Below are 24,425 nucleotides of genomic sequence, written 5' to 3'. Positions count from 1 at the left end.
CTAAAGAAAATAATGCACTTTTTATTCCATACCTTTTCTATTACCTAAAAGTACTCATTACATTTAGAATGCTCAACCAGGACAGAATGAACTAACACTTTGTCCTCCCTGTTGCCTCTGATCAGACGGACTCACGGAAAACACAAATGCTGTGTTCGTAAATGATGTCTGAGTGTTGGAGTGTGCCCATCTGTCTGTAATTAAAAATAATAAGACAATTGTGCCGTTCTGGTTCGCTTAATATAAGGAGTTTGATGAATAGCAACCACTTTAACTTTGTACTTTTACGATTGACGATTGACGATTGAGTCATTTTTTTTCTACCACTGTACTTAAGTACATTTAAAACCAGATACTTTTAGAGTTTTACTCAAGTAGTATTTTACTGGGTAACTTTCACTTTTACTTGAGTCATTTTCTGTTAAGGTATATTTACTTTTACTACAGTATGACATGTGAGGACCTTTTTCCCACCAGGGGTTTGTTATTACCTGTAGTAATGTAGTCAGAGGGATAACTGTGTGTGTGTGTGTGTGTGTGTCATTCTCAGGTCCTTTCCTATCATGCCTCTGCTGCAGAGGAAGAGACGCGGGCGCTGCAGGTAACTGCGGTAAATTACAATTTATTAACTTACCACACACGCACTTACAAACACACACACACACACACACACACACACACACACACACACACACACACACACACTTACAAACACACACACACACACTTACAAACACACACACGCACTTACAAACACACACACACACACACATACACACACACACACACACTTACAAACACACACACACACTTACAAACACACACACACACACACACTTACAAACACACACACACACACTTACAAACACACACACACACACACTTACAAACACACACACACACACTTACAAACACACACACACACACACACACACACACACACACACACACACACACACTTACAAACACACACACACACTTGTGGCCATACAAGCATTGCCAGACAGATGCCTTCCTTCAGGTTTAGTGGAAGGACCGTGTATAGATGAGGTGACTCCAGCACATGTAAACCTAACCAATATGACGACTCACATGTAGATACTCATGCAGGCCTATGAGGATAACGAAAAAAGACTGACCATAATGATTAGGCTTTAAAATTGAGAGAGAGAGAGAGAGAGAGAGAGACCGCGTGAGAGGGAGAGAGACCGCGTGAGAGAGAGAGAGAGACCGCGTGAGAGAGAGAGAAAGAGACCGCGTGAGAGAGAGCGAGACCGCGTGAGAGACAGAGAGAGGTCCACAAATTCCAATTGACTACTTAAACTCTTTAACATCATCCTCAACTCTGGCATCTTCTCCAATATTTGGAACCAAGGACTAATATCCCCAAAAGTGGAGACAGATTTGACCCAAATAACTGACAGAAACCTTGGGAAATTCCTCTGCATTATCATTAACAGCATACTCGTATATTTCCTCAGTAAAAAAAATGTACTGAGCAAATGTCAAATGGTCTTTTTACCAAATTACCGTACGACCGACCACGTATTTATCCTGGACACCTTAATTGACAAATAAACAAACCAAAACCAAGGCAAAGTCTTCTCATGCTTTGTTGATTTCCAAAAAGCTTTTGACTCAATTTGGCATGAGGGTCTGCTATACAAATTGATGGAAAGTGATGTTGTGTGAAAAACATACAAAACATACAAACATACAAACAACAAGTGTGTGGTTGAATTTGGCAAAAAACACACACGTCTTCCCACAGGGCCGTGGGGTGAGACAGGGATGCAGCTTAAGCCCCACCCTCTTCAACATATATATCAACGAATTGGCAAGGGCACTAGAACAGTCTGCAGCACCCGGCCTCACCCTACTAGAATCTGAAGTCAAATGTCCACTGCTTGCTGATGATCTGGTGCTTCTGTCCCCAACCAAGGAGGGCCTACAGCAGCACCTAGATCTTCTGCACAGATTCTGTCAGTGTCATGTACTGACCTTAGTTATTTTGTTATGTCTTTGTTTTAAGTATGGTCAGGGCGTGAGTTGGGTGGGTTGTCTATGTTCTTTTTTCTATGATTTGGGATTTCTGTATTTGGCCTGGTATGGTTCTCAATAAGAGGCAGCTAGCTGTCAATCGTTGTCCCTGATTGAGAACCATACTTAGGTAGCCTGGTTGTCCCTGATTGAGAACCATACTTAGGCAGCCTGGTTTCACTTTTGAGTTGTGGGTGCTTATTTTCCGTGTCAGTGTTTTGTTCCACACGGAAATGTTTCGGTTGTGTTTTTTCACGTGGTCGTTTATTGTTTTGTTCAGTGTTCATTATTCTTATAAAAAAAACAAGATGAACACTTACCACGCTGCGTATTGGTTCGATCCTTGCTACTCCTCCTCAGAAGAGGAAGAGGAGAGCCGTTACAGTCAGACCTGGGCCCTGACAGTAAAACTCAGTAAGACAAAAATAATGGTGTTCCAAAAAAGGTCCAGTTGCCAGGACCACAAATACAAATTCCATCTAGACACCGGTGCCCTAGAGCACACAAAAAAACTATACATACCTCGGCCTAAACATCAGCACCACAGGTAACTTCCACAAAGCTGTGAATTATCTGAGAGACAAGGCAAGAAGGACCTTCTATGCCATCAAAAGGAACATAAAATTCGACATACAAATTAGGATCTGGCTAAAAATACTTGAATCAGTTCTAGAACCCATTGCCCTTTATGGTTGTGAGGTCTGGGGTCCGCTCATCAACCAGGACTTCACAAAATGGGACAAACACATTCTCCATACAAATTCTGCAAAAATATCCTCCGTTTACAACGTAACACACCGACTAATGCATGCAGACCATTCTACAACCACCTAAAAGGAAGCGATTCCCAAACCTTCCATAACAAAGCCATCACCTACAGAGATATTAACCTGGAGAAGAGCCCCCTAAACAAGCTGGTCCTGGGGCTCTGTTCACAAACACAAGCAGACCACACAGAGCCCAAGGACAGCAACACAATTAGACACAACCAAAAAAAATTAAAAAGCTAACTAGAATGCTATTTGGCCCTAACAGAGAGTACACAGTGGCAGAATACCTGACCATCGCGACTGACCCAAAATTAGGGAAAACTTTGACTGTGTACAGACTCTATTGAGAAAGGCCGCCGTAGGCAGACTTGGCTCTCAAGAGAAGACAGGCTATGTGCACACATGAGGTGGAAACTGAGCTGCACTTCCTAACCTCCTGCCCAATGTATGACCATATTAGAGACACATATTTCCCTCAGATTACACAGATCCACAAAGAATTAAAAAACAAACCCATTTTGATAAACTCCCATATCTATTGGGTGAAATACCAGTGTGCCATCACAGAAGGAAGATTTGTACATAATATGACATTTGAAATGTCTTTATTCTTTTGGAACATTTGTGAGTGTAATCTTTACTGTAAGTGTTTTCTTGTTTATTTCTCTTTTGTTTATTGTCTATTTAACTTGCTTTGGCAATGTAAACATATGTTTCCCATGACAATAAAGAGAGAGAGAGAGGAGCGAGGAAAGAGAGGTTCTAATCTAAAAAGAAAGAGAGAGAGAGAGAGAGAGATCCTTTGTGCATTAGGGGTGTCCTGTCTGCTCTGGGTAGAAGTGCTGTCTGTCAGCTAAAGGGGAGGTGAGCCGAACACGGATAGATACTCTCCCTGATCACAGCTCATCAATTATTAATGCCTGCTAGAGATCCCTGGTGCTTAGAGAGGGTGTGCGTGTGTGCTTATGTGCATAAATATAGTATATGTGTGTGTGCCGTATATGTGTACATCCCTCTCACACACTCCTCTCTCTGTTTGTGAAGATGGCCACTGTTCCGTCGGCCCAGTCTCTGCGTCTGATGGAGTTCAGTTTCAGTGACTTTGAGCTGTCCGACGCTGAGACCACTCAGGCCACCATACGCATGTTTGTAGACCTCAACCTAGTCCAGAACTTCCAGATGAAATACAAGGTGTGTGTGTGTGTGTGTGTGTGTGAATACGTGACTATGTGCATGTATGTGCACATGCGGGTATGTGTGTGAGTACATATATGTGTGTTTATACATTCATAACAACAGCTCACCACCCTCTTAATCAGGATTCCTTAACACACCACAGTGGCCTTGTCATGCATCACTCACAATAGATGACTGACGACATCATAACCTATAGAATGCGAAGGACTTTGAGGTTCAGAAAAAGGTCATAATGAATGTCAATTTTTATTATCAAATCATTATTGAACAAATGTGTAAGTCACTATGCATTGGCTGATAGGGAGTTGATTGGAAGCTTATGCCGGTAAATGGATGGACATGGAAAGATTGGATGAACAGAATCCAGTGATTCTATTAGCAGGGGGGTCTAAGTTTTCCTATAACACCAATCAGATTGCCAGTCTGGCCAATTTGAAGCTCTACTGCTTGAGAATGTACAGATACAATTAAAGTCACTGTCATTCTGTCTGTTCTCTATTTTCTTAACCTTTCCCTCTCTCTTGCTGGCCATTTTTGCTCTCTCCACCTCCTCTTCCCCTCCCCCTCCTCTTCCCCTCCCCCTCCCTCCCCCTCCTCTTCCCATCCTCCTCCCCTCCTCCTCTTCCCTTCCTCCTCCCCTCCTCTTCTTCCTCCTCTCCCACCACCTCCTCCTCATCTCTCCCTCTTTCTCCCCACTTTTTCTTGTCTATCTCCTACTGTGTTCCTTCATACCCCCCCCTCTCTCTCCCCCTTTTCCCTCCGTTCCCTCTCTCTCTCTCTCTCTGTAGAGTCTGTGCCAGTGGATCCTGAGTGTTAAGAAGAACTATAGGAAGAACGTGGCCTACCACAACTGGAGACACGCCTTCAACACCTCCCAGTGCATGTTCGCCTTGTTCAAATCTGGCCGGTTACAGGTGAGTTCAGCCAATCAATGACTAGCATGGAAGGGGTGCCGGGTCACTCCGTCCAATCAATAAATAATATATCCCCAGCAGGAAGTCTTATTTGTGTCATTCCGACCAATGGCTATTGAGTCAACATGCTGTAACTGTGCTGTTACCGGGTCAGTCCGACCACTGTGTTCTGTCAAGTCAGCATTCGCTTCCAGTTACCTTAATATTTAAATACCAAATGTTGTACCTCTGAATGCATTACTCTGCTGTCTTAGTTGGAAGATATCAGATGTAATATGATATAGGAAGAATCATTATCATAAATAGTCAAAGACACTTGAACAAACAAGTACTGTATCTCTGACAGGAACAGAACTCAACGTATCCCAAACACCCAGTTCCAGTCCAACCCAGTTATAGTCCAACCCAGTTCTAGTCCAACCCAGTTCCAGTCCAACTCAGTTCTAGTCCAACTCAGTTCTAGTCCAACCCAGTTCTAGTCCAAGCCAGTTCTAGTCCAACCCAGTTCTAGTCCAAGCCAGTTCTAGTCCAACCCAGTTCTAGTCCAAGCCAGTTCTAGTCCAACTCAGTTCTAGTCCAACTCAGTTCCAGTCCAACCCAGTTCTAGTCCAAGCCAGTTCTAGTCCAACTCAGTTCTAGTCCAAGCCAGTTCTAGTCCAACTCAGTTCTAGTCCAACTCAGTTCCAGTCCAACCCAGTTCTAGTCCAAGCCAGTTCTAGTCCAACTCAGTTCTAGTCCAACTCAGTTCCAGTCCAACCCAGTTCTAGTCCAAGCCAGTTCTAGTCCAACCCAGCTCTAGTCCAAGCCAGTTCTAGTCCAACCCAGTTCTAGTCCAAGCCAGTTCTAGTCCAAACCAGTTCTAGTCCAACTCAGTTCCAGTCCAACCCAGTTCTAGTCCAACCCAGTTCCAGTCCAACCCAGTTCTAGTCCAAGCCAGTTCTAGTCCAACACAGTTCTAGTCCAAGCAAGTTCTAGTCCAACCCAGTTCTAGTCCAACTCAGTTCTAGTATATAACCCTCAGTACACACACCCAGCTCTGTTCTGATGACTACATGCTCTGTTCTGATGACTACATGCTCTGTTCTGATGACTACATGTACTCCCTCTGTTAGATTAAAGGTGACTATCCAGGTGTTGCTAACAAATAGCTGTTGAGTTGATGTGTAAGCTGCTCTCTCAAGCAGACAGTGCTAAGCGACTGACTCCCCTCTCTGTGTGTGTGTATGGACGCATGCACGTGTGTGTTGAGAGTTGTTGTGTGAGTGTGTTTGCCCAACCCTTGTTGTCTTGCGTGTTGTAATACTGGCCTGTGATAAGCACCTGTGTCCTTCCATAGAGCTAGAGGAGTATATAACAGCTGTGGAAAGATGTGTTAAGGTGTGTGTAGTTGTGTGTTCATGGTCTATACTGTATGTGTTTAGCTGGTGGCCTGTGATGGAAGTTGGTGCGTTAATACTATGACTGTTCATAATGAACGACATCTTAGTGGATGGTGTGATTCATTCTCCTCTCCTCTCCTCTCCTCTCTTGTTCCCCTCCATCTCCCTCTCTGTCAGAGTAATATGACTGATCTGGAGACCCTGGCCTTGATGATCGCCACTCTGAGTCATGACCTGGACCACAGAGGGGTCAACAACTCCTACATACAGAGGTAGGCTGCAGTACTGTGTGTGTGTGTGTGTGTGTGTGTGTGTCACAGAATCTCACAGTGGTTGTGTGTGCATCTCTATCAGGAGTGACCATCCCCTGGCCCAGCTCTACTGCCACTCCACCATGGAGCACCACCACTTTGATCAGTGCCTCATGATCCTCAACAGCCCAGTAAGATCATACACACACACACACACACACACACCCTTATGAATTAATTCCACTATTCACTTAGTTAATTCTGCATTTATTCATTTGGAACAATAAGGCATTGTTCACCATAATGTATTTATCATGCGTGTCAGGATTCTATTGGTGTTTCCTCATTTTCTCTTTGTAGGGCCAATTCCATGAGCTCCAGCTGCTAGTCTTGTCTAGGAGATAACACTGCTATGGTGTAATTAAGCACTGTGAATAAGAGACCTGATTCATCTTCATGGACACAAATTCACCGGAGAGCATCAGTTAGCTCATCTGGATGTAGTAGACACACACACAAATACATCATTAAACACACACATTGCAAAGATAAAGAGAACAGATCCAATTGATGAATTGACTGTTTTCTAGTATTGTGGAATTGTGCTGCCATGGCAACCATGCTGTAGTTTAACCTAATAATGGCGCCAGAGGGAATGGCGGCCATTTTAAGGTGTTTCTGACCTGTTGTGCTATTTGGTGTGCGTTTTTTTGGCGCTGATCTGAACTTTTTTTGTACATAATATTTCCACCATCGTTTCTTATGACGGAAAATAACTTCTGGGCATCAGAACAGCTATCACTAACCTCGTTTTGAATGAGGACTTCTACTTCAATGAGTCGGAGGCGAAAGACATATTGATTATCGTGGTCCAGGCCCTAAATCCCAACACTCGAAGAAGGATGAGACCCCGCCCAAGAGGCCGGCGTGCGGGATACCTGACGAGACTACATCGGAGAGTGGATAAATCGCCTCTACCCTCCGTTTTATTGGTGAACGTGCAATCACTGGAGAATAAACTGGATGAGTTCTGTTCGAGACTATCCTATCAATGTGATTTGAAGAACTGTAATATCATATATTTAATCAGAGTTGTACCTGAAGAAGGACATGGAAAATATAAATGTAGCTGGTTTTTCTATACATCGGCAGGACAGAATGGCGGCTGCATTCTGAATTCTGTGAAGGTTTTGTGATAGAATGCACATATTAACAGAGGTGACATCACAAAGGTCAAAGGTTAAAAGATCAACAACTTATGCAGCTGTTCCTAACCTAACATTGAAGGTCAGAGGAGGGGGTGTGTCTGTTAACAAGAACTGGTGCGTGATGTCACATTAAGGAAGTCTCGAGGTTCTGCTCGCCTGAGGTAAAGTACCTCATGATAAGCTGTAGACCACACTCTACCAAGATATTTTGTGTAGCTGTCTATTTACCACCTCAAACTGATGCTGGCACTAAGACCGTGCTCAACAACCTGTATATGGCCATAAGCAAACAAGAACATGCCTACCCAGAGGTCGCGCTCCTAGTGACCAGTGACTTTAATGCAGGAAAACTGAAATCTATTTTATCTCTGCCTTTGCCATCCGTACTATTAGCCAACGCACAATCGCTGGAAAATAAATGGGATGAACTAAAAACACGTATGTCCTACCAACGGGACATTAAAAACTGTAATATCTTATGTTTCACAGAGTCGTGGCTGAACGACAACATGAATAACATACAGCTGGTGGGTTATACACTCTATCGGCAGGATAGAACAGCAGCCTCTGGTAAGACAAGGGGTGGTGGTCTATGTATATCGGTGAACAACAGCTGGTGCACGATATCTAATGAAGTCCTGACGGGCCGCTCCCAGGTGGTAAGGATAGGTAACAACACATCTGCCACAGTGATCCTCAACACAGGGGCCCCTCAGGGGTGCGTGCTCAGCCCCCTCATGTACTCCCTGTTCACTCATGACTGCACGGCCAGGCACGACTCCAACACCATCATTAAGTTTATCGATGACGCAACACCGACAACGATGAAACAGTCTATAGAGAGTAGGTTAGAGACCTGACCGTGTGGTGCAAGGACAACAACCTCTCCCTCAACATGATCAAGATAAAGGAGATGATTGTGGACTACAGGAAAAGGAGAACCGAGCACGCCCCCATTCTCATCGACAGGGCTGTAGTGGAGCAGGTTGAGAGCTTCAAGTTCCTTGGCGTCCACATCACCAACAAACTAATATGTTCCAAGCACACCTAGACAGTTGTGAAGAGGGCACGACAAAACCTATTTCCCCTCAGGAGACTGAAAAGATTTGGCATGGGTCCTCACATCCTCAAAAGGTTCTACAGCTGCACCATCAAGAGCATCATAAGGGTTACATCACTGCCTGGTATGGCAACTGCTCGGCCTCTGACAGCAAGGGACAACAGAGGGTAGTGCGTACGGCCCAGTACATCACCGGTGCCAAGCTTCCTAATCATCCATGACCTCTATACCAGGCAGTGTCAGAGGAAGGCCCTAAACACTCCAGACTCCAGCCACCCTAGTCATAGACTGTTCTCTCTGCTACCGCACGGCAAGCGGTAGCAATGCAGGTCTGAAACCAAGAGGACAGTGAACAGCTTTTACCCCCAAGCTATAAGACTGCTAAATAGTTAATTAAATATCTACCCGGAAAATCTGGATTGACCCTTTTTTGCACTAATCTCTTTTGACTCATCACATACGCTGCTGTTACTGTTTATTTTCTATCTGTTGCCTAGTCACTTTATTCCTACCTACTGTATACAGTGCCATTGGAAATTATTCAGACCCTTTGATTATTTTCACATTTTGTTCGGTTACAGCCTTCTAAAATGTATTCAAATTTTTTTCCCTCATAAATCTACACACAATACCGCGTAATGACAAAGAAACATTTTTTTTCAGAAATGTTTGCTAATTTGTTAAAAGTTTAAAAAAATATATTACAGACCCTTTACTCAGTACTCTGTTGAAGCACCTTTGGCAATGATTACAGCCTCGAGTCTTCTGGGGTATGAAGCTACAAGCTTGGCACACCTGTATTTGGGGAGTTTATCCTAATCTTCTCTGCAGATCCTCTCAAGCTCTGTCAGGTTGGATGGGGAGCATCGCTGCACAGCTATTTTCAGGTCTCTCCAGAGATGCTCGATCGGGTTCAAGTCCGGGCTCTGGCTGGGCCACTCAAGGGGATTCAGAGACTTGTCCCGAAGCCACTCCTGTGTTGTCTTGGCTGTGTGCTTACGGTCATTGTCCTGTTGGAAGGTGAACCTTCGCCCCAGTCTGAGGTCCTGAGCGCTCTGGAGCAGGTTTTCATCAAGGAACTCTCTGTGCTTTTTCCTCGACCCTGACTAGTCTCCCAGTCCTTGCCACTGAAAAACTTCCCCACGGCATGATGCCGCCACCACCATGTTACACCGTAGGGATGGTGAAAGGTTTCCTCCAGACATAATGCTTTGCATTCATGCCAAAGAGTTAAATCTTGGTTTCTTCAGACCAGAGAATCTTGTTTCTCATGGTCTGAGAGTCTTTAGGTGCCTTTGGCAAACTCTATGCGAGCTGGCCACTCTACCATAAAGGCCTGATTGGTGGAGTGCTGCAGAGATGGTTGTCCCCCTGGAAGGTTCTCCCATCTCCACAGAGGAACTCTGGAGCTCTGTCAGAGTGACCATCGGGTTCTTGGTCACCTCTCTGACCAAGGCCCTTCTCCCCGATTGCTCAGTTTGCCCGGGCAGCCAGCTCTAGGAAGAGTGTTCGTGGTTCCAAACTTCTTCCATTTAAGAATGATGGAGGCCACTGTGTTGTTGGACCTTCAATGCTGCAGACAATTTTTGGTACCCTTTACCAGATCTGTGCCTCGACACAATCCTGTCTAAGACCTCAGGATCAATTTTGAGTCTCATAGCAAAGGGTCTGAATACTTATATAAATAAGGTATTTCTGTTTTTTTATATTTACACATTTGATAAAATTTCAACAAACCTGTTTTTGCTTTGTCATTATGGGGTTTTGTGTGTAGATTGCAGGGGAATTTTAGAATAAGGCTGTAATGTAATAAAATGTGGAAAAAGTCAAGGGGTCTGAATACTTTCCCAAAGGCACTGTATGTACATACAGCATATACCCCTTGTGCAATTACAGATTTAATTTGTTTTTACCATTTAATCAGAACCAGCCTATTGATATGACACAACGGGTTTCTATTTACCAATACCATATGTTGGTGTAGGGGAGATCATGCGTGTTGTAGAAAAACTAAATTGAAAAGGAATTAGTGCAGGTGCAAAAATAAGTGAACCCCAAGTTGCATTGGTTAAATCAAGTAGGTAAGTAGTATCAGGTGGGTAAATAATTGGGTACAAAATGAACCAATCAAAGGAGAGATCATTAGGAAAGAGTTTGGGTTGGACTCTGACAGAAATAAGAAACCCAGTCAGTTTGGTGTTACCCATCCAGCTGAATACAAACCACTCCATGCAGAGAGGATAGGAGATCTCAGAGGACAACAGGACGAGGGTTGTGAGAGCACATCAGTCTGGGGAGAAGGCTATAAAATTATTTCAAAAAGATTTGAGCTCCTTCAGTCCACTATGAGGCAAATCATTTACAAATAGAGAGCATTTAACATGACAGCAACTCGGCCTAGAAGTGGACGCCCTTCCAAGGTATCCCAAAGAGCCACAAGAACAATAATACATCAGATAAAAGCCATCCCAAACATAACATCTAGAGATTTGCAGACCTTCCTTGCTGCATCTCAGGTAACTGTGCATGCACTAATAATAAGAACACTGAATCGAAATGCCCACCATGGGAGGGTTGATAAGAAGAAGCCTCTGCTGTCAAACTGTCCGTCTTAACCAGAGACCAGCTGGACAAACCTGAAGGTTTCTGCAAGTCCAATCTATGAACCGATGAGACCACCTGGACAAACCTGAAGGTTTCTGCAAGTCCAATCTATGAACCGATGAGACCACCTGGACAAACCTGAAGATTTCTGCAAGTCCATTCTATGAACCGATGAGACCACCTGGACAAACCTGATGGTTTCTGCAAGTCCATTCTATGAACCGATGAGTCCAAAATGGACACTTCTGGTCACAATCAACACTGCTCTGTTTGGCGAAAACCCAACACTGCCTACCACCAAAATAACCTTTTCCCAACAGTAAAGCACGGTGGTGGGAATGACAAGATCTGGGGCTGCTTTTCCTCCTCTGGACCTGGGTGACATCATTAAGGGAACCATGGATTCTGAGGGATACCAGGAGATTCTTGAACAGAACGTCAGGCCATCAGTCCAGAACCCGAAAAGGGGTCTTCCAACAAGAACAACAATCCAAAGCATTGAAGCAAATTTACCAAAGAATGGCTCAGGAGAAAGAAGATTTGTGTTTTGGATTGGCCAAGTCAAATTTCTGACCGAAATCCAATCGGGATGCTGTGGCAGGACCTGAAACGGGCAGTTCATGCCGGACACCCCTCAAACCTCACTCAATTGGCTGAGTTCTGTAAAGGGGAGTAGGCAAAAATCACTCAAAACAGATAACAGAGACTGATTGCTGGCTATACTACATGTTATCACTGCTAGTGGAGGTGCCACAAGCTATTGACTGAAGGCGTTCACATATTTTTGCACATGTCACATCTGAGTTTCTGTTAAATAAACCACTTTTGTTAAATAAACAATGAAAATATATAATCTTTTTTTGTTTCTGTCATTTACCTGGAATGCCTTTATTACATATTGGGGTTTAGAGATAAGGATGATTTTATATGTTCATTTTATAGCAAAATAATGACCAGCCCTGTAGGGTTCACATACTTTCAAGCAACACTGTAACCCTGCACTCAACTACCTCATACCCCTCCCTGCACACTCAGTGCTGGTACCCTGTGTATATAGCCAAGTTATCATTACTCATTGTGTATTTATTCCTTGTTATTATTTTTCATTTAATTTTCACATTTTCATGTGACAAAACTTTAACTGGATCAATAATTTGTCATCCCTGCCTCCCTCTCTCTCTATCCCTGCATCTATCTCCATCCTTCTCTATCTCTCTATCCATCCATCCCCCCTTCCTTCTTCCCTCCTTCCATTCCTCTCTCACCTCCATTCCCCTCCCTCCCTTTCTCTCTCTCTCTCTCTCCTTCATTCCTTCCTTCCTTCCTCCCTCTCTCTCTCCACCACTTTCTCTACCTCAGGGGAATCAGATTCTGAGCAGTCTGTCTCTGGATGAGTACAAGGCCACTCTGAAGATGATCGAGAGGGCTATTCTGGCTACGGACCTGGCTCTGTACATGAAGTAGGTACAATGTCACACACAGCTGGGATGCGCACAGAGGGGAACCGTTCAAGTCACATTTTTATGCAGAGTTTTCATTAGAACTTCAATTAAGATTGATGGGCTGTGAAAAATGTCAAGGTGGAAGTTGTATTCAGACCCTATTCATTAGAAGATCTAGTAATAATGTACTAAAGCAGTAATTGACTATATCTCTCTCTATCCTCCCCCCTAACACTTTTTCTATTTTTCACAACTCTCTCTCCTTATCTCCTAATCTCAGCTCTTCTCTCTCTCTCTCTCTCTCTCCTTATCGCCTAATCTCAGCTCTTCCCCCCTCTCTCTCCTTATCTCCTAATCTCAGCCCCCCCCCCCTCTCTCTCTCTCTTTCCCTCCCTCTCTCTCTTTCTCTTTCCCTCCCTCTTCTTGTCTGAAGTGTGGGCGTATGACTAGACAGCAGGCAGACGGGGAGAAAGACAGATATCAAATTTACTGCCTATCTTTTCAGGAGGAGAGGAGAGTTCTTTGAACTGACCAAGAACAGCCAATTTGTCTGGGACGATGACTATCATAAAGACTTGCTGAGGTTAGTGGACACAATATGCATATACATATTCACCTGGGGACAGCTTGGTTGTGCGTCTTTCAAGGTTGGGATCAATTCTAGTAGATTCCCATAGACTTGCAGTCATTGTGCTAATGTTAGTTAGCATTGGCTCGCGAACATCTCCCTCTAAAGTCCTTCATACTGGACTCAGAGATATAAACATGGATCCACAAGTTCATCTGACTTTGGGGAAGTAGGAAAAGGGCCTCATTGCCAACATCTCAAAGTATCCCTTTAAAACAGGACAAAGTCTTTATTAGGTGTTAAGCCTATGTTAAAATATGCTTAAAATTATTAGAAGACAAAAAAAAGCAATTGTGATCGTGTTGAATTGTGTTTGGGAAATTAAGATAGACATGGTTTTAAAAAGGTTGTGGTCATATTTCATTCAGTACAGAAATGTGTAGGAGGCTCAACCTACCCTGTCCCGCAGTTCAACTTACCCTGTCCCTCAGTTCAACTTACCCTGTCCCTCAGTTCAACTTACCCTGTCCCTCAGTTCAACTTACCCTGTCCCGCAGTTCAACTTACCCTGTCCCGCAGTTCAACTGACCCTGTCCCACAGTTCAACTTACCCTGTCCCGCAGTTCAACTTACCCTGTCCCGCAGTTCAACATACCCTGTCCCTCAGTTCAACTTACCCTGTCCCTCAGTTCAACTTACCCTGTCCCGCAGTTCAACTTACCCTGTCCCGCAGTTCAACTTACCCTGTCCCGCAGTTCAACTTACCCTGTCCCTCAGTTCAACTTACCCTGTCCCTCAGTTCAACTTACCCTGTCCCTCAGTTCAACTTACCCTGTCCCGCAGTTCAACTTACCCTGTCCCTCAGTTCAACTTAACCCTGTCCCTCAATTTCAACTTACCCCATAAGCTGTTTACATGAATTATGATTATCTACACATCCTGAAATCTATGTAGATAACTTTGTTAGAAACAATATTTCCCTTGATGGAGTGATGCTGAGCGTAATGGTTCAACATAACCCACTCTCTTGCCTTGCTTGTCCAACAATATGCTTGTGTATCACCTGCTGTAGGTCAATGCTGATGACTGCATGTGACATCTCTGCCATTACCAAGCCCTGGCCAGTACAGAAGAGGGTAAGAGAAAAGTGGGATCACATTCACTAGCCTCAAGACTCTCAAGACTTCATAAACTCAACTGTGTTCTTGTTACTGTCTTGTTACTGTCTTGTTACTGTGTTCTTGTTACTGTCTTGTTACTGTGTTCTTGTTACTGCTATCTCCTTTGATATTCTTTCAAACGTTTAATTTTTCACTCACACAGCTCTCATTGTTCTCATCCTTTTTCAGTACCTCTCCATTTTCTTTTCACCCCTTAGATTATGTTCTCTTTCTGTCTCTGTCTCTCTTCTTCTCCTGGTGTCATTTCAACTTCCCTGTGTAAGTCTCTTCCTCCTGTTCCTCATCAAGCTCCCTAGGTGCAATGGAAGGAGAGTTTCTGACAAGTCTCTAACCGTTTGTGTGTTTGTGATCAAAGAGCTCTAGAACTCTTCTTAGAGGAGGATAGACACTCAGCTCTAGACCCAGACTCAGCTCTAGACCGAGACTCAGCTCTAGACCCAGAAACCTGTTCTAGAACCAGACTCAGCTCTAGACCCAGAAACCTGTTCTAGACCCAGACTCAGCTCTAGACCGAGACTCAGCTCTAGACCCAGAAACCTGTTCTAGAACCAGACTCAGCTCTAGACCCAGACTCAGCTCTAGACCCAGAAACCTGTTCTAGAACCAGACTCAGCTCTAGACCCATATCAGCTCTAGACCCAGACTCAGCTCTAGACCCAGACTCAGCTCTAGACCCAGAAACCTGTTCTAGACCCAGACTCAGCTCTAGACCCATATCAGCTCTAGACCCAGAATCCTGTTCTAGACCCAGACTCAGCTCTAGACCCAGAAACCTGTTCTAAACCCAGACTCAGTTCTAGACCCAGAAACCTGTTCTAAACCCAGACTCAGCTCTAGACCCAGAAACCTGTTCTAAACCCAGACTCAGCTCTAGACCCAGAAACCTGTTCTAAACCCAGACTCAGCTCTAGACCCAGAAACCTGTTCTAAACCCAGACTCAGCTCTAGACCCAGACTCAGTTCTAGACCCAGAAACCTGTTCTAGACCGATCCTCTCCTCAGGTCCTCACATAATACATACAGAACTGACAGAGCTGGTGAAGCTAGATCTTATTATTAGAGTGGATACTACATCAGCCAAGCTGAAATGTACATAAATGTCTCTTCTCCTCCTCTCTCCTTCTCCCCCTTTCTCTCCTCCTCTCCCTGAACCCCCCCTCCGGCTCTCTAGGCTTAATTACACAGCTCCAATCAGTGTTCTGCAGATGGCTACCACACACACACACACTTCCTTGATTGGGAACCTGAGGCTGTAGTCAATCTTCATTTATCCTTTGTAAAGAGAAAGAGTCCATCAACGCAGTACGGTTGCTGCTCAGTTAGCAGAACTCTCTTTCTCTCTTTCACTATTTCTCTCCTGCATTATTCCCATGCTACAAACGTCAGGGAACACTTTGTAGGATACTGAGTGCTATTGCAGGGTGTCTGATACAATTGGCCGTGGATATGTGTATCTTTGTCTTCACACAACAGGAGGCTGTCTATCCAACCTGAAACCCCCTGGTCATATCACCTTCATTGAAACACAGCCGTTCTAATTCCTAGATACCTGCAAATGACACGAATGTTTAAAAACCCTGGACAACAGATTGGCTAAAGTATTTACTCAGATACAATCATAGAGTTAGAGTCTAACAGACCAGACTTTGTGGCTGTCCAGACTACCAGGTTACTAATCCGATGTGTCCTTTACCCCCAATTGAAACAACATACCACTTGGAGGCCCTTTAAAAAGCTCCCTTTCTTTCTGTCTGGTCTCTCTCCATCTTCTCTTACAGATAGCCAAGTTGGTGGCTACAGAGTTCTTTGAGCAAGGGGACAAGGAGAGAGAAGAACTCAACATTGAGCCAACAGTAAGCACGTCTTCTTGTTCCCTGCCATCGTTGCTGTCTTCTGGTATGTACTATTATACTATTACACTGATGCAGTCGATCCATTGCCATTGGAAACCAGGGTTTCGTCAAATTTACTTACAAGGCTCCAAGATTCTGATTTGAATATCTTGGCATGTGCACATGTTGGCTTTGTGCCAAGCCAGGTTTTTACTAGTTGACGAGCAAAGCCAGATGTCAATGTGGGAGCAAATTACATTTGGACTCAACTAGGTTTTGTAAAGATGTTTTTATTTTGTAGGATCTGATGAATCGGGACAAGCAGGATAAGATTCCGAGCATGCAGGTGTCGTTCATTGATGCCATCTGCACACAGCTGTATGAGGTGAAGCTATGACACGATTTGATTGGTCTTTATTAGTCATGTTTAGGGATCATTTTATTGGCCATATAGCATGTATAGTCCCGTGTAGAGCATGGCACTTGTAACGCTAGGGTTGTGGGTCCGATGAAAATGTCTGCACTCACTACTAAGTCGCTCTGGATAAGAACGTCTGCTAAATTGAGTAATTATTTTTCATGTTAATGTATGACATTGACACAAGGTACTCTCTCATTCTGTCATTCTCTCATTCACTTTCTCGCTGGTCTGTCTCTCTCTCTCGCTCGCTCTCTCTGTCTGTCTGTCTCTCTCGCTCGCTCTCTCTGTTTGTCTGTCTGTCTATCTGTACATCAGACCCTGGCCAGTATGTCTGAGTCCTGTTCCCCACTACTCGAGGGCTGCCAGAAGAACAGACAGAATTGGAAGATTCTGGCTGAACAGGGCGACAAAGCCTTCTTCAACGGAGTTGTGTAGACCTGTTCAACGTCTCTCCTCCATCCCCACTATCGCTCCACCACCCTGAGAAGACAACATCAACACTAAGCTATATTTATTACCAGTCTTTCTTTTCTTTTCTGTGCACAAAGTCGACTTGCTACATGAAGGAGGAGTCACTATATTATATCTCTCACAGTCGGAGGAAGAACACTGAAGGTGTGTGTGTGGCGCGTGCCTGTGGCTACTATCGGCCTACTGAGCACCAAGGGATCAATATGCCACCAGAGAAAAGACAGACCTGGGTTCAAATCTTATTTGAAATCTCTCAAATATTTTGAGCCCGTCTGGAGTACCAGATGGTCGGGCAGGATTTGTACTTTTGAGACTATTGCATTGGTTCCGTTGTACCAAGCAGCTCAATGAAAGATTAGAAATACTATTTGAACCCAGGTCTTAGCTCATTGCGATGGCTGGAATGGAATGAATGTAACGGTATAGATACAACTTACTTTTACCCACCATAAAGCACCACAATCATAAGCTTGTTAGTAATAGCAGCGCAAACTCACACACCACACACTCACAACACAAAGGTTTTGAGAGAACGTTCATCTTATGTAACAATCACTCGTCTTACCTATTTCATATTTATTTGTTTTATATATTTATTCCTTTTCTATACTGTAAGGTCAGGTTTCATGTTGAGAACACACATGTCTCTGTTGTGACAACTTTCCTGGACCATCCATTCACCCGCATATTTTTACACATTGTGTTATTTTTTCAATTTTGTCAATTGTAAAAGAGCCAAAGACTTGACGTGTGTTCTAGAAGATTCCACTGCCATCCTGTGATATGATAGGTGTGATTCACATTTCCAAAATAACCTGTTTTGTATGTACAGCAGAGGCTGGTGGGATTCCAGCCATTACAACAAGTCCGTCCTCCTGTAGCTCCTCCCACCAGCCTCCTCTGATGCACAGATGACCCCACCCGTAGTCCCTCATAATGGACCAGCTCCCTGACCCCACCCCGTAGGCCCTCATAATGGACCAGCTCCCTGACCCCCCCCCCCCCCCGTAGTCCCTCATAATGGACCAGCTCCCTGACCCCACCCCGTAGGCCCTCATAATGGACCAGCTCCCTGACCCCCCCCCCCGTAGTCCCTCATAATGGACCAGCTCCCTGACCCCCCCCCCCCCCCCCATAGTCCCTTATAATGGACCAGCTCCCTGACCCCCCCCCCATAGTCCCTCATAATGGACCAGCTCCCTGACCCCCCCCCCCATAATGGACCAGCTCCCTTTCTGATGTTCCCTTCTTAAACATGTTTAATGTGTAAGGCCGGGGCGTCTTTAGAGTTGAAAGGAGCACTTGACCCCCGAAGCCTAAAATATATTTGCACCTTAAGGTCATTTGCATTTCATACAAAACAATACTCTTTCTCATGGAAAATGTAAAAGGGGATTCATTCGTTTTTATATTCTTTCCAATACAGGACTGCTAAACCACCCACTCACTACCTTTCTGTAAGAAAATGACTTTTTCCATTTTTCAAACCTCTTAAATTCACACATAATATACTATAGTAGTTGTCACGTACAGACATGTGGACTGTATCACTGTCATTCACGTGAAACTAAAATTGGACTTAACCTTGTCCGAACTGAAGCACTTTTCTCCTTGCAGATGTATGTGGTTCCTGTGGTTGTATTGTGTACTTAAAGAAGTCTCCGTAACTGTATACTTGTCCCTGTGCTTTGGTGTCTGATTGGTCAAAACAGATCATGTGTTGCTTCTCCACCAATGATAGACCTGTGTGTTGCATGTGAAGGCACGGCACCAATAAAGATGACTATGAACAGCCACAGTAGATTGTTAGTGGAGACTGAGGTGATGACATTCAGAAAGGGTTTCTCCTATAGAAATAGATTAGACTTCTGCCCCCCCCCCCCCATTGACTGATGAACACTGTGAGACAAGTTGAATGGTACATCCCATTAAAAGGATACTGCTTCTTTTCTTTCTGCTCGGTCATCTGTGCAAACTTTGGATATAACGTCACACTGGTCTAAATAACCATTCATTTTACATGTAGAGATAGATGGCGGATATCCACCCGGGACTGAAACCCGGGTTACGTCGCCACCGTCTGGTCCACCGCAGTGGTAAAACACGGACTTGATGATCAAATGGAAACGTTTATATATTGTAGGATCATTTCTTAAAAATACAACACACAAAACACTAGCTTCTAAAACAGCGAGGCTCAGTACTGGATAGATCACAAGGTAAAGTTCAGAAAGAAGTAAATGCATTGGACCAAAAGAGATCGGTGACCATTGACAGGCAATATATTTACATCAAAGCAGTGAGCCAGGAAGAACAAGGCCTCTCCAATACACAGAGAAAATGACACGACAGAATAATCAGTATGAAGGACTTTAGATATACAGGGAGAGAGATGAGAGGCGGAGGTAGGAAAGGGTAAGCGTAGTATAGATTTTTTATCATAGCCATTGTGCGCGTTTGAGATGGCAGTCGGCGACTGCAGACTGGCTGACCTACAAATCACATTGGATCCTAAATTACTATGGATTATGATTTGTAGATCGATTGTAGTCAATCTCCAACGTTCCTTTTTGTATTCAGCAGGAAAGATGTGGCATTGAGCGATAACTATGTACAGGGGGCGGCAGGTTAGAGGTCAAGGCTCTAGGCTGAGTCGGCCCTCTTGTAGGCCACCATGCTGTTGACCTTGTGGATGGAGGTGGTGAAGGAACGCAGACGAACCTCCTCCGATTGGTCGATGATCTGGGGGCCTGACTCCTCCCATTTGTCGGGCACCTCTAGGTCCTTGTCGGTGTAAACGAGGAGGTCAAAGGCACCTGGGAAGAGGGGTCAAAATTCAGGGGTTATCAAGGCGCATTAGGAACTTTTCTTTTAAGCAAAATTCTTGCCAGTCAAACGTCCGACCAGATTTTAGAAGATAAAATAGAAATCCAGTTAATGCAGTCCCTTTATGTGCCCATAAACACTGATGAAGAGAGGAATGAGCCTTCCAAGTGAACATTAGCTTCTTGCACATCTCCCTCCATCTGGCTTGTCAATATCCTTAGTTTCAGTGTTTAGGACAGAATATTTATTTTCCCACTTGTAGATGCCTCCATCCTTGGTACAGTAGCTAGTAAAACTAACTAGCTTGATTTGTTTTTATTAAATAAAAAAGGTAACTACTTGAGGAAGATTGCTTTATCTAAATAATCCTCCTGGGTGGAGACATATGGCATCTGCAAATTATCTTTTAGGGAGATGAATCTAGCAAAACGTCATAAAATACCGGAACACACGTGTAAACAACTGTCTGTCACGAACGCAATTTGCGGTCAGGTACAAATTGATAGAATGTTGCAAGTTGCTAAGGCAAGCTCCAGACAGACAGGCAGGGAGAGTAGAGAGCTTATTTGATTGAAAGACAACCTGAACCAACCTCTCTGCACGGCAAAACTGATTTATAAAATGTTTTTTATTTTCATCAGGATATTTGCTTGGCAACAAAGTGTCCAGAAATGTGCTTATTTGTTGGCTTTTGTGTTTGCTTTTTTATTGGCCAAAAGCAGGCCCTTAACTGCCAATGGAAACACTGGTTCTCACACACACACTACTCACAGGCAGTCTCCAGCAGGGGTAGGAAGGTGACAGTGGCGGTGATCTGTCTGATGACTGAGCGAATCTCATCCTGGATGGACTTGATGGACTTCTCCCTGGGAGCGCTGAGAGAAGAGACACACAAAGGTGTGATCAGAAGAGACACACAAACACCACGTGTGTTTGTGGTGGTCAGGTACCACTGCTGCTGAAGTATCCTACCGTACCTGATCTCCTTGGCACTCTTGTCACACTCAATGTCAAACTGCCAACGTTCCAGCACCTCACTAGTCTCCAGACATGTGATTACAAGGACTAGCTTCTGCACTGTGCAGTCAAACAGCCACTCTGCAACACAGAGATACAAGTCAGTCAAACAGCCACTCTGCAACACAGAGACACAAGTCAGTCAAACAGCCACTCTGCAACACAGAGACACAAGTCAGTCAAACAGCCACTCTGCAACACAGAGACACAAGTCAGTCAAACAGCCACTCTGCAACACAGAGACACAAGTCAGTCAAACAGCCACTCTGCAACACAGAGCATGGCATCTCTGAGGGAACGAAAACATTGATCAAAATTGAGAAAATCAACACAGTAAGTTGTGAAATATGACACCTCATTTGACCTTGTGAGAAATAACATAGGGTTAATAGCCACACAAGTGACTGGAGCAAAGGTTAGATCGTCCTGCTATAAAGTGTCTGTCAGTGTTGACCTCTGCCCCCCATTTATTAGAACGTTCTGCGCATGTGCATAACATTCAACTGAGTTTATTTCATACTGCACCTTTGAGCTGTGACACAACGTTGGTCAGGTAGTTCTTCAGCTTGGTGTCAGTGGTGAGTTGAAGGCTCATGTCATACTGGGCGACTCGGGAGAACGTCTCCGGTGGGTAGAGTCCTCGCTGGTACAGGATGCTGTTGATCCCGAATGCTGCAGGGACAGACATAACGTTAGGTGGTTAGCTAGTTAACTAGTAACAATATTGTTGTCTCAATAATGCATGAAAGGGCACAATTACACACGCATGGATATATTAGCATAGCAAACTCACATGTAAGGACATACATATACTTATCGTCATGGAAAATACGGATGCGATGGTTGTAAACGTTAGATGGCTAGCTTCCGCAGAGAAAACCATCGCCATGTTCAAGTTTGCATGCCTTTCCTTTTTGATCAGGCGAAAATAAAGCAAAAGTCGGTGAAATACTTACAGAAAAACTCGGCCACAAGCTCAGCGCTGCCTTTCAGGGTAATGCCTTTCAGTGTGCTCGTCATCTTTGCACGTTTGAGTTATATCCTTTTGTTTTATTGTATTTTCTTCTCGGTCAGATGTATTTTTCTACCCGCCGCCAAGATTTGAAATGTGCAGGTCGTTGAACTTCCGCGCATGCGTAACCCGCCGATCCGGTTTAATACCCCGCAATGTTGCGTCTCTGACGCCAGAGGGCGGTGTTGTGCCAGACCTGGAGATTTACAATCTGCTGATCATTCTTAAGGATTCTATTATAAAAGTAGTCTCCAGACAGCATAGTATGTTACGATAAGTACAAGCTTTTCTAATCTTACATACTCAACCGTCCTACGCTTTCTAATATTGTTCATACTCTATTACAACAGTGTTATCTACAGCAGGGATGGGTCACTGGCGGCCCCCCTTTTTGTAGGCCTGCAGACCAATTCAAAACGTACTGTTGAGTGTTAGAATAATAAAATACACAAGGTGCAATTTCGAAATTTGTTTTTGCATCTGCAGTCACTCAATTAGCCCATGTCAGTCAATTTTTTTTTCAATTTGTAAATTAGTCTAGCGGACAGCTATCTAAACTTGTAGTAAGCATGGTGGAATTACCGACCAGGGTGGGGCCCATTGATCATCAGTTATCCACCCTATGGCAAAATGTGTAGAATTGCAGGAAATGAGCTGTTAAACTGCTAATATTTCTCTCTGCCCAGTGGTCAAACTGTGTAGAATTACTTAAATCTTGTTTTAAAACAGCAACAGTTTCTCCAGGCCCTGTGGCCAAATTGTGTAGAATTACTGCAATCTTGTTTAAAACAGCAACAGTTTCTCCAGGCCCTGTGGCCAAATTGTGTAGAATTACTGCAATCTTGTTTAAAACAGCAACAGTTTCTCCAGGCCCTGTGGCCAAATGTGCAGAATTGCAGCAATTTTTGAAATGTTATTTTGTATGGATGTGGGTACGCAGACCCATGCGGACCCTCACGATGAGTTCAGTTTTTTTTTTGTGGCCCCCTCCCTCAAGTTGTCCAATCCCTGATCTACAAATATAGGCCCCTTGGGAAAAAGATATGACTTTCTTCTGAGGGATAATAATGCTGCTACTGTTATTTTCTGAAAGGATCCCTTTACCCTGGTCTCAGCTGCATGCTTTTGAGCACCTCTTTCAGTTTAGTTTTTTAAACTTTAGATATTAGCTACAAGACGCCGTCAAGTGAAAAACCATATGTGCAACAGTCATACATTTTTCCAGCGATAACTATATCATCTGCCAGATTTCACGACACTGTTGAGGAATAATGTCACACCTGCAAGTGGTGCCACTCCTGCTGTTGTCTATGGAAAGCACTTGCTCTTTCCTGCCAACAGTACTGTAGGAAACCTATACAGGCTGTAAGCCTAACAGTGAAGTCACCTGTTGCACAGTATTCACACATTGGCCATTACCACATGTCTTTCCTCTAGCGCAGGCTTGATGTTCTCATTCGTCACCCTTTTCAACTGTTATGAACTTTCTTTGAATGTCAATACAAGGGAATAGAACACAAAGCCCATCAACTGGCCCGGTCATTTGGTCACGAAAAGCACCTGGCCCTATACTAAGAAGTCTGCCATTTTGAAACTACACTAGTAAATAGAGTTGTTTTCTCAACAGACCTGCAATGCAACAAAGTCCTTCTCACAGTTCTGTATTATTCTGGACGGTCTCTGCTTTAAATGAGCAAATATTGGAAACCTTTCCATTGTCGGTAACAAACAAACGCGATCGGTGGTCGTCTCTCTGGGCTTTAACAACAGTCTTGACCAAGTGGTGCTCAAGTTCCAATCCTGAACCACTGAATAACCAACCAAATGGCTGTCATGTTATCAGTCTAACTGTTCAATAGATTTCTCCAAGGACCTCAGCACCACTGTTACATTTCACAGGAGAGACTGTGGTTGCTGACCCTCTCAAGAGTTATACTATTTCACAAAAAAAAGTGTAAAGAGTTGCCCTTTGCTTCTCTTGTTTTTGGTGTCAGCAAGTCTTTGAAATGGCTTACGTGTGTTAAGTGAATGTTCCTATAGCGTATAGCCTACCACCAGGCCTAAATTACTAACATTTTATCGTTGTAGAAATATCACTGCACACTCATGTTCTCACACGCAGAAACATAGCATTATATCAACATAATTCAAGTATAATTACTCACCTTTCACATGCAAGCATTTACATGCAAATGTTCTAGAAGTCAGTATTATTAATTTAATACTACACTG

General features: G+C 44.0%; 2 protein-coding genes across 3 annotated transcripts in view; one reads left to right on the top strand and one right to left on the bottom strand.

The window, feature by feature from the left end:
• The window catches only part of LOC139379086 (cGMP-specific 3',5'-cyclic phosphodiesterase-like), a 76,736-nt gene extending 57,452 nt beyond the window's left edge, over positions 1-19,284 (top strand). The window contains exons 12-22 of one of the 2 annotated variants that reach the window (XM_071121883.1): positions 551-610; positions 3,855-4,001; positions 4,796-4,921; positions 6,478-6,572; positions 6,655-6,742; positions 12,783-12,883; positions 13,371-13,448; positions 14,506-14,569; positions 16,393-16,467; positions 16,748-16,831; positions 17,183-19,284. In XM_071121883.1, the coding sequence (XP_070977984.1) occupies positions 551-610; positions 3,855-4,001; positions 4,796-4,921; positions 6,478-6,572; positions 6,655-6,742; positions 12,783-12,883; positions 13,371-13,448; positions 14,506-14,569; positions 16,393-16,467; positions 16,748-16,831; positions 17,183-17,302 (1,038 nt within the window). In that variant the 3' untranslated portion in view covers positions 17,303-19,284. The remainder of the gene's footprint in view (positions 1-550; positions 611-3,854; positions 4,002-4,795; positions 4,922-6,477; positions 6,573-6,654; positions 6,743-12,782; positions 12,884-13,370; positions 13,449-14,505; positions 14,570-16,392; positions 16,468-16,747; positions 16,832-17,182) is intronic. The other variant, XM_071121885.1, reaches the window with a different exon arrangement.
• A 169-nt stretch (positions 19,285-19,453) lies between these two features.
• On the bottom strand, positions 19,454-22,287 carry LOC139379477 (mitotic spindle assembly checkpoint protein MAD2A-like). The gene is made up of 5 exons (XM_071122294.1): positions 22,138-22,287; positions 21,707-21,853; positions 21,142-21,262; positions 20,936-21,039; positions 19,454-20,154 (listed from the first exon to the last, which is right to left on the bottom strand). The coding sequence occupies exons 1-5, from the start codon at positions 22,199-22,201 to the stop codon at positions 19,982-19,984; spliced, it is 609 nt and encodes a 202-aa protein (XP_070978395.1). The 5' UTR covers positions 22,202-22,287; the 3' UTR covers positions 19,454-19,981.
• Positions 22,288-24,425: the final 2,138 nt, after the last annotated feature.

Source organism: Oncorhynchus clarkii, chromosome 21 (assembly GCF_045791955.1).
Source record: "Oncorhynchus clarkii lewisi isolate Uvic-CL-2024 chromosome 21, UVic_Ocla_1.0, whole genome shotgun sequence".
Classification (NCBI taxonomy): Eukaryota; Metazoa; Chordata; class Actinopteri; order Salmoniformes; family Salmonidae; genus Oncorhynchus; species Oncorhynchus clarkii.
Note: the sequence above shows the minus strand (reverse complement) of the source record. Positions and strands in the feature narration are given on the sequence as shown.